Consider the following 11734-nt stretch of genomic DNA (forward strand, 5'->3'; position numbering starts at 1 on the left):
GATTTTCAAAAAAAGTAGAAGAATTTTTAATCAACTAATTATATGCTATAGGTCCTATGTGTTAGATTAGGTGAAAAACTAATCTCCCAAGAACACCTACATGAATAACCCTGTCACATGGATGAAGCAAAGAACAGAAGCAAGAAAAAATTATGGAGGCCAAAAAGCCAGATCCATCTTATGGACATGCAAAGAGCAATATCTCATATAATCCAATAAGTGAATGAATAAAATACAACACTAATACATTTGGTACCAAATTGCAACAGCACTGTCGTTGCAATTTGGTACCAAATGTATTAGTGCAAAGAGGTGAATCCTTATAAAGGAATCACGAAACCCAAAAAGGGAAACTAAATCCTAAAAAAGCTAGGTTGCACAATATAATTAATAAAATATTAATTATATGTACCTACAAGATAGCTTAAGAAAACAAGAGTAATAGGCAACTTAATTAATTAAACTAAAGTGATTTAATTAATAAGTGTGAACAACTAATTACTCTAACACCCCTCCTTAAGTGAAGCTCAGGAGGTAAGCTAACCTAGCACAACTAAGAAAGCAGGAAAAGATGGGTCCCGACAACAAAGCCTGATTAGGTACCCAAATACAAGAAAAAGAACTAGATGAAGGAAACTAAGCCTCCAATCTAGGAAATGTCCCAAAGAAAGGAACAAGAAAGAGCATGAAGCATCTCTGAAGCATGAAGCTGCAAACACTGTCAGAAGAAACTGCTAGAACCCCCACTGAAAAAGTGCATGACCAGGTAGAGAAGACAAAGTCTGAAGAGCTGATCAATCGAAGAGGTGACCTCCAAAAGTAGGAATGAATGAGTGTCTATATAGTAGATGAACCATCTCACCGAAATGCATAGGTGCCTAGCCACTACATCCGCCTAGTACATAGGAACAAAAACTGAATACGTAGATCACTCAACCAATCCAAGGAAGCAATAGAGCCAACAGGTGAACCCCCCCATAATGTTGAACAGGGAGAGGGGTGATAGGAACACTAAAATGCAATGCCAGAAACGTCTGCAAGAAGAAGAATTAGGAAAACCAACAGTGCAAAAGAAGTACAAGCACAGGATAAAGGGCGATGTCACCGACACACTGCATGGGCTAATGTCATAGAAGAAAAATTCAATTGACAAAGGTGGATGAGCACAAAATGGCAAAACATCATGACCCCCCATGGCACTTTATAACTGAGTGCGAGTACAAACAAACACAAGGTGTACAAGATCCCAGATATGCAAAAGTAGACACTTTATCTCAGTGTGTTTACAGAAAAAAGAATGCAATAGAATAGAAGCATACAATGCTCAGAAGTTAGAAAGAAGAGTGAGCCAAAAGAATAGAAGAAGAGATTTCAGGACCTGTAGAATCCAAGTAATTCACTAGAGTGTGAAAGTGCAAAACTCGGAGGAGAAAGAACCTAGAGTAGAATTTGGATTGACCTCTGCAACTGAATAACTCACAAAACCAGCTTTCCAACGATATCAAGCGAGCTCAAAAAAGAGTTCGAATGAGCGAGATATGGCTCCTGGAAGGCAAAACAAAACATTTGGCTTTGACTACCAAAATAGGCAACCAAACTGCACCAAAAACTAAAAATACCTATACCATCATCTCCGTCTTGGAACCATCTTTTCGGCTCATTTTTTGGATCAAAAAAATACGTTCGTATGCTCAAGTTACGGAGAAAAAACCTCCAAGGCCTTCGGATGTAAGAAAAAATTATTATTTTTTAATAAAAAAAATTTTTAAAAATTAAAAAACCCACCACCCCCTCACCGTCGGTCGAGCGGCAGCTGGGTGGTAGGAGGTTGGAGAGCCACCGTGGTTGGGAGGTGCCGCCGGCGGGCCACCGGGAGCCGCTGCGCTCAGCGGGACCACCGGCGGTTTACCGTAGGCGGTTATCGCAAACCGCTAGCGATCGCAATGACCGCCGGCGGTTTACTTAAACCGTTGTGGTAAAAAAAATGCAAATTTATATTTATTTTTTGCAATTTTTTGATTTTTTTTCTCGCCCCAGACTGCGTGCCAGGGGTCGTACGACCCTGTGGGCATAAAAAATTTGCCTCCCAGACTAACGGTGTCCAAAATGGATAAATTTTATATGAATTCTAGGGTTTTTGGGCGCTCTGAGCGCAACGGTGATGTCCGTTTGAGCCCAAAGTGACCAGAAACAAAGGTCCCCCCTAAATCCACATTAAAAACTTCTAAAACCCTTGAAAAAAGCAGCTTCTGAAATGCTTCAACAAATCACGAATAGCGAGCAGCAAGCTTGCTCTGATACCATGTTAGATTAGGTGAAAAACTAATCTCCCAAGAACACCTGCATGAATAACCCTATCACATGGATGAAGCAAAGAACAGAAGCAAGAAAAAATTATGGAGGCCAAAAAGCCAGATCCATCTTATGGACATGCAAAGAGCAATATCTCATATAATCCAATAAGTGAATGAATAAAATACAAAGAGGTGAATCCTTATAAAGGAATCACGAAACCCGAAAAGGGAAACTAAATCCTAAAAAAGCTAGGTTGCACAATATAATTAATAAAATATTAATTATATGCACCTACAAGATAGCTTAAGAAAATAAGAGTAATAGGCAACTTAATTAATTAAACCAAAGTGATTTAATTAATAAGTGTGAACAACTAATTACTCTAACACTATGAACTATTATTGTACTATTAAATAAAAGTAGATGGATTTGAGATTAGCTAATTATACTATTATAGGTTTTATCAACTACTATCATGATATTAAATAGTAGTAGAATAATTTAGATAAGCTAATTATACATCATGAAGCAATTTAAATCTAATACTTTAAAGAAACTCTTTAATAAAAATAGGAGTTATTTTTTTAAGAAATAGAAAATTGATTTGAAACCAATCCATTATATAGTTTATCAAACATCCAAGTTTAGATAAATAAACATAGATAAACATGTACAATTATAATTTATTTATATATTTATAATGCATGATACATTATTTTTTATTAATGAGTAGTAATCTTTTTAATAGATAGATCATTTTTAATATATAAAATTTTAGATTATACTATTTTTCATGTTATATTGATTGATTAATATTATTGTATTGTTGTTATGCATCTTTTGAGAATAGACTTATGGGCAAATAATTTTTTATTGCTTGATAATAAAAGAAAGTTTAAAATTATAGGTATCATTTAGTTATGTATTTTTAAAGAACAAAATTTATGAAAAAAAAATTCTTAAAAACTTTGTTAGAATAGAAACTACATGGTCTCTACCTTCTCTTGTGATGTATGTAAGAAGTAGGTCCTAGGCCTTGATATAATCTCTAACATTTTGTTCAAATTTTCTCAAATTTATAAATTTCAACCTTATATTAAAATAGATTAGAAAAGTTCAATTAGATCTATCAACTAAGTCTGAAAGATTAATACACATTAAAATGAAATGATGCATCAAGAAATTTAAATTTTATATTTAAGAATGTCTTTTAATTTTTATAAATTTTATTCTACTTATAAATCGCAATTTTAACGTCTATCAAAATATAAAGAAAATAAAAAACAATATTTCATGAAATGTTATCTATTTTCTCCTTAATATTTGAAGTTAGGTTTTACTATTAAATTTTTAAATCAAAGATTAGAACATTATATAAATAATATTAAGAAGATATAAGTTTTTTGTTAAAAGAAATTAAATGCACAGAATTATGTCAATAGGAAAGAATCAAACAAATCTTCTTCTCTTTCAAATACCAATTTATTGCTATATATGCATAGCTTAATTCTTGTCATTTTGATACTGACCATTTTTTATCCTTACATTATAGATATCAGAAAAAAATTAACTATGGATGCTCAACAAAATAATTCTAAAAACACTATCACAAGCCCACTTCTTCCAAACGACTCAGCGCAATCAAGCCAAATTGTTCAAACTTATTTGGATAGATTGGGAACAATCATTTCTGAGTCTTGTAAAAAAATTACAAATGAAATTCATAATGCGAGCTTTCATGTTCGAGGTGTCCAAGATTCTCAAATCTTGCAGATGGGACAATATACAAAGGAAATTCATGACACATGGAAGAAATCATTTGGGTTCTTTGAATCTATGAAAGACATTCGCTATGATGAAGAGCAGATGGATGGCGAAAATAACCTTTTCCTCACTGATGAATTCCACATGTTTTTGCATCACTATAATGAAATATAGGAGTCAAATTATTTGACATTATCAATTTTTTTTAATAAATTTGTCTGTTCGACTTATCAATTTTGATGAACGTATGTTATTTTTCCTTTGTCTTAAATAAATTTAGTATTATACATACAAGACTATTTGCTATTTAGTATATTTGTAGATCTTCTTCTCTTATCTACACAAAAAAGTTCCTCCTATATGTATTTGTGAATTGTTAAACTATTAATTAGAAATGAATAAATATCTATCTTATCTGAAATGCAATGCCACTAAATTAATGTGATATTTTAAACCAATTTTATAAAAAATAATTTACTAAATCTACTATTTTTTTAATGTTTGGTTACAAATTTATTTCATAGAAATGAATAAATCAAGTATGAATTTCCAATCAAATCAAGAAAGAAGACAATACCAAATGGAGCAACGAAGAGCATACCAGAGAGAATACCAGAGAGAGATTTTTCTCAACTAGAAGGAGCAAGACTCGTGAGTTTTCAAGAAGAAATGTCACATATAAAATATATTTTGATTGATGAAATGAGCTTCATTGGTCAAAACATGTTGGAAAATATAGATTCACAATTGCGCCAAGCATTCCCACAATCTGCACATATAAGCTTTGGAGGTAAAGATTCTATGTTTGCATCATGAATAGCTAACTCATGTGTGAAATATACTATATTTGAATCAAATTTATGAATTAATACATAGTTTTTAAAATAATTATTTTCATCAATTGTATTTCAGGTGTATCAATAATATTGGTGGGAGATTTGGGCCAGTTGCCTCCTGTCAATGATAGAGCAACATATGCCAGTAATAAGTGCACAAAGTTGCTATGGAAAGAATTCAAGATTTTTGTCACATTAGATAAGATATTTAGACAAGATGGGGAAGATATTGACAAACAAAGATTTTGACAACTTTTGATGAATCTAAGAGATGCAAACCCACAAATTGATGATTGGAGGTTGCTAATGTCAAGGACCCCTATCAACATAGATGTTGCAACAATTTTGAATTTTATAATGATGTTCGTTTGTTCTCAACAAATGAAAATGTTCATGCTCATAATAAAAAAATGTTGCATTCATTGAAGCATCCCATTGCACGTTGTGTTGCATCAAAAGCAGGTACTATTAATACAATAGATGACTGTTCAAATGATGAGCTTGATCTAGAGTTGTTAATATGTAAGGATTCAAGGGTCATGCTAACTTCAAATCTATGGATAGAGGCTCGTCTTGTAAATGGGGTTCTTGGATACATTCGAAAAGTTGTCTACAAGCAAGGCAGTGCTCCACCTGAGCCTCCAACATATGTGATGGTTGAGTTTGATGGTTATTCAGGGTTACCATTCAAAGATCATAATCCAAAGATAATTCCAATACCACCAATACAGAAGGGTAGAACACTTCAACTGCCATTGAGGTTGGCATGGCCATTGACTATTCACAAATCTCAGGGATTGACTCTTCCTAAAGCAACAATTAATATAGGACCAAGAGCAGGATTGACATTTGTGGCAGTTTCACGTGTAAAATCTCTCCAGTGTTTGAGAATAATGCCTCCTTTCACATATGATCGTTATGAGAAAATGAAAAAGGGTAGACAAATTTCCAAGCGCAAGGATGAAGAAAGTAGACTTAAGCGCCTTGAAGATAGTTGATGTGATATGTTATTCTTAAATGTTATGTCTGTAAAAATCTTTTTGAACACATAAGTATTTTGTTTGTAACACTTCCTACTATATTCCATGTTTTAAAAATGTCTCTATTATACAATGATAAATGATCAAAATAACTTGCTTCATTTTAATTTATTCTATTTTGAGAAATCCTATCTTTTTTTAATAATATTTTATTTTTATAGATCTTAATTAATTGTAATGATGTATTAAGTAATAATTATATCTTAACTAATTGTACTTATGTTTTAAGTAATTATTGTATTGATTCATTCATTGATATCACTTTATGTTTACAAATTATATTTACTTTTGCTTCAATGTCTCTTAATATTTGATGACAATATTATGGATAACTTTTTTTTATTTAAACTATTAAATAAAAGATTCATTATATAATTTGAAGGAAAAAAATCAATGAATATAATTTACTTATTTTAATTATCATCTACTATTAATTTAATTTTGTTTCATAATTTTAAAATTAATGAGCTAAACTTTATTTCTATTGACTTCATTTGGTCTATATTTAAGTATAAGTGCTAGATTTAATTTGTGTGTTCTATATTTGATTATATCTTATAATGGTTTTATACATATTTTTATTGATATTTGTTTAAAATTTTGCAGCATATCATTTGAGCTATGGATTCTTCTATTGGAGAGTCAAATATCATTGTTACGAGTCTTGTTGCTTCCATAACCTCAAATAATTTCTTTGAGATTGATTTAGATAAATGTAAACGAATAATCTGGGAATCATGCTCACATATAATCAAAGCTTTGGAGAACGTTGCATTGTCAATTGATACTGTTGATGAACTAGAAATAATGGAAATGGAAGATGTTGCCAAAGTTATGCATGACACATCTGCAAAAACAGATGCATTTTCAGAAATGATGAAAGAAGTCTACCATGATCATTACTCTAATAAAGGTCGCAACACCATCCTTATCACTGAGGAATATGTGATGTAGCTACATCATTATGGAGAAAAGTTCTTTTTTTAGTTTCTTCTCATATTTCCTATACTTCATCTGAATACTTCTACTTGGGCTTATATTTCCTATTTCATCTATGTAAGTTTTATGAACAACAACATGAATAAGTTATTTTCACTATTTCATCTATGTGAATTTATTGAACAACAAAATAAATAAATAAATTCCACTCTTCAAATGATGTTTAAAGGTACACGTACAATATTTGATGTTACATTTTCTATGCATAATCATCGACACTAATAATAATATTTATGAAATTGCTGACATTGATATGTATATTATGTATAAAATTTATGCTCTTATTCATATGTTAGATGCCATATTATCTATGCACAATCATCAAAACTAATAATAAAATGTATAAAAATATAAAATTGATACTGACCCTTTAAAAAATTAACATTTTATCAAGTCGTTCAAAATTAATTATTCAAATGCATTATGCCAAATTTTATTTTAATATTTATTAATAATTAAAGTTATTAATTCTAATAATTAAATAAGCTTAATATATTAAAATAATATTTTTAAAAATAAAAATAATAATATAAAAATAAATATAATATATTTAAACAAATAACATTATTAATTGTGCACCGCGTCTGCTACTAGCTTTTATATATATATATATATATATATATATATATATATATATATATATATATATATATATATATATATATATATATATATATATAATCCAAGAGTTATCTTTCTCGAGGTGCTTATTTTCATAATCTAACTAAAATATAATCAAAAAAGAATGTTGTTTAATTTATTTTTATTTATAAAAGTAAAATGATAGCAATAATTCAAGTACTTTTATTAAAAAATCAAAGTTTTTTAAAAATTACAAATTGAAATACTAAACTTTATAATTGATTAAAAAACTTGGTAATAGAAATAAATAGTAATAATTGTCATTGATTAGACATATTGGATTAAAAAACTTGGTAATAAAAATAAATAGTAATAATTATTATTAATTATACATTCATTTGTGAGGTGGAGGATAAAAATAATTGTTTTTTAAAAAGTTAATCCACTTGTCACAAATGTGGAAAAGATAAGGAAAAGTTAAGGTTGTAATTAATGCATTCATAAAATTCTTATAAATCAATATATTTGCAAAGTGTTGAAAATTCTATATTAATATGTAATGAAAATTAATTTTCTCCCTTACTATTTTTAATCCCCACCAATCCCAATAAAGATAATTAGCCTTTTTTCATATGTTAAAATCATAGAAAATAGGTCAACATTACAAATTTATTTATAGAGAAAAAAATATTTATCTGCCATTGGTGAGATGGAAAAGGTAGTTGGCATTTATTTGCATCTGACGGATGCATTAGTATCCTGTCGGTTGCAGGAATACTTATGCATTCATGTCATGCTAATATCACAATAACACTAACCAATCAAATCAAAGAATTTAAAAGATTATATGAAATTTCAAATGTTTATATTTTTTCTTATTTTATAGATCATATTTTTCATTCATTCTATTGGTCCATACTATTTTTGGTGAGGGAAAAAATTAATTTTCTTCTAACAAAAATATAAATATTTTCTAACAACTTCATGTATGCATTAATTACAACTTTATCTTTTCCACATTTATGACAAGGTGATAAGATTTATTATTATTATTCAATCATTTTATCTTTCACCTCACACAATATGTCTAATCAATATTAATTCTCAATAGCAATATAATTTCAATATGTTATATTTTTGTATTTGAATTTCTAATTTTTTTAAAACTTTGATTTTTTAATAAAAATAGTTAAATTACTACAATTATTTTACTTTTATAAAAATAAACTAAACAATATTATTTTCTAATTATATTTTATAATAGTGTTTGTAATATGTATAATTGATAAGTGTTACAATTTATAAATTATATCATTTATTATTAATAATATTTTTATTTAAATAATTTATGATTTAGTTTAAATATGTTTAATACTTAAATATATATTTTAATATTAAATTATTAATTATATTTTACATCAAAAAAATATACTAAAGAGGCAAGAACCTACAACACAATAGTAAATTGTGAGCCTCTTCTTGGAGAGATCTTGGGTTCAAATCTACTCAAGCGCTTAATAAATAATAATAATTTAATCATAACACAATAATTAATCATGCCTTCGGCCTCTTACCAATTTTTTTTTTAAAAACACATACTAAAGAAAATAACCACAAAAAAGAAACAATTCAATTCTATAAGATATATAAATTATTATTATGTTTTTATAAATTGTGTATTAAAATTAAATAGTTATATTCTATTTTTTATTTATTACATCATATTTATTCATCAACATCAATTTTATATGTATTACATCTATTTATTATTTACAAATGTACATGTTAAATTATATAAATATTATTTTATAATTAAAAATTACTTAATTTTATAAAAAGTTTGGAAATACAAAACATTAAATAGTGAACCTTCTCTAATTGTGTAAAATTAAACAATTAGTTTTACTTATAAAATATTTTTATATTTCAATTCCTTTCATTTTTTCTTATACAAATGTGAGTTTTAATATAAAAATTAAATTCTTAGTTTCATTAATTAAAATATAATATATTTTAAATTTTTATTATAAGCATGATTTTATTTTGACTATGTATTTTATTAATAAAAATAATTATAATTAATTCTCTCTCTCACACACACACAACTTATGTTGGTATCACTCTATCTTACTATTTTATCTATCTTCTTCTTCCTCCTCTATATTATTTACCCTTTTTTCTTTTGCATAAATGTTTATACTATTATTGTTCTATATTGCTATTTATCTCTATCTAATGATTGAAAATAGTGCGACTTCTATTTGATAATCAAGATGAGAATAATACATAGTTGGGAGAGTTTTTCCAACTACTTATGGTTCTCTAGTAGCATGCATAACATGCTTAAACATATAATGTGATACTGCAAATGTTTCATTACTTCTTCAAGTTCTATAATTTAAATATTGGTATGAATATCTTTCCTCATTATACATATTTTAAGTTGTCAATGTAGAAGGTGCAAATTTGTTTAAAGCATATTTATCGATCGTAGTATGATATTAAGTACTTAGTGTCATATCAGGGACTTTGGCCTCTTATTCTTGGGCTTAAATGCCCAAAGATATAATAATATAACACGAGAACTTAACAACAAAATATGAACCATCCTATCAGATCACAAGTGCATTTCTAGGACGAGAATTTAACAAAGAAATATGAGCCATCCTATCAAATCACAAGTGCATTTCTAGGCAAAAATTAATGCATTCACAATGTTAATTTAGAACTATTTAACCTTTTTCTCACTCATCTACACTTCTACAACCATTATGTGTTAGGCAGGAACTATGACACATTGCGTCTCTTGTTGAATGAATGTTAACATATTTGTTTTTATATAGTATTTTATAATTATATGAGCATGTATGTGAATTTTTATTTAAGTAATTGTATAGGTGTCTTGTTCATTTATCAAAGTCATTTTAGGTGTTGAACCTCACCCACTAATAACCATTGTTTGTTGGTGATTTTTTTTATCACAAACTCACATTCTAACTAATCAAGATCAATCAATTGACCTATAACTCTTTAGACAAACTTTTCACTTTTAGTTTCTCAAAAACTAATTTCCATAGTATTAAGACAAAATGATTGCATAAAGTTCATTGTAGTATATATATGGTTTGAATTTTATGAAAATTGAATTTGATCTAAATTAGATTAAACTAGTTGAATATTATATACATTAAGAGGAGTATTAAATGTGGCTAAATTAAGTAAAAATAGTTAAAGCTTAGATGAAATTGTAAAAAATATATCAAGTTTATGGAAATGGGTTTAAATTTGCTAATGAAAAAAGATATTTGCAAAAAAAAAAGTTATTCAAGATTTTAAATATAATCTAATTTTATTGTATTTAGCATTAAAAAAATTGGTAATTTGGCTAATCATTTTTTTTACAAAGTAATAAGCTATTGTGGTTATTTGGAAAGTAATTAATGGTAAATGATTGGGTTTGACAACACTTTAATTATAAAGGTATAGCAAGAAAGTATGCTAATGATATATTTATTTTGGGGTCTAGCTAGAAATTAGCAATGTTAGATTTAATAATAATAATATCTAGGGACTTAGTGTCCATAAATCAACTATAGATGTAAAAAGGTAAATTATTATTTTATAGTAATGGAGCAAAAGAAAGATACTAATGTAGATAATATAATAATTAAAATTATATATACCTCTTTGATGAGAATTTTTAAAAAAACATGTCTAAGACATCATAAGTTAACTTTTGTTTAGAACATTACTTAATCTGATCATGTAAAATGTGGTCCCTTATTAGATAAGCTAAAAGTTAACTTCCTCTAATCAAGAGTCAATTGAGGAGTAGTGTCTTTTTATAACCTCAAGTAAACAATTTACATAAATGTCATTATTTGATTTAGGAGCATCTTGGGTTACCTTGAAATCCTGCTCTTTTGTTCATTCTAGTAGTATTAATCGAGTTCCTTCAGTGTTAATTGAGTTGTTCAGTGTCAATCAAGTTCCTCTAGTATTAAGCCAATTGTTCAATGTCAACTGAGTTCCTTGAGTGTTAACTAAGTTGTTCAAGTGTTGACCAAGTTCCTTTAGTGTTAATTTATTTGTTTAGTGTTGACCAAGTTCATGTAGTGTTAATTATGCTATTCAGTGTTGACCAAGTTTTTGCATTGCTACCCGAGTTGTTCTGTGTTGACCGAGTGTTCTTTCATGCACCAAGTGAACTTGATATTT

General features: G+C 28.0%; 1 protein-coding gene across 1 annotated transcript; it reads left to right on the forward strand.

The window, feature by feature from the left end:
- Positions 1-5305: 5305 nt before the first annotated feature.
- LOC149554304 (uncharacterized) lies at positions 5306-5893 on the forward strand. The gene has a single exon (XM_089828405.1). The coding sequence runs from the start codon at positions 5306-5308 to the stop codon at positions 5891-5893; it is 588 nt and encodes a 195-aa protein (XP_089684531.1).
- The last annotated feature ends 5841 nt before the right edge of the window (positions 5894-11734 follow it).

This window comes from Cupressus sempervirens, chromosome 5, assembly GCF_028749045.1.
Source record: "Cupressus sempervirens isolate cs-2001-9-10 chromosome 5, ASM2874904v1, whole genome shotgun sequence".
Lineage (NCBI taxonomy): Eukaryota > Viridiplantae > Streptophyta > Pinopsida > Cupressales > Cupressaceae > Cupressus > Cupressus sempervirens.

What these genes read in the sequence shown, in the direction of transcription:
- LOC149554304 (XM_089828405.1), top strand. Translation starts at nt 5,306, where the DNA reads ATGTTGCATTCATTGAAGCATCCCATTGCACGTTGTGTTGCATCAAAA.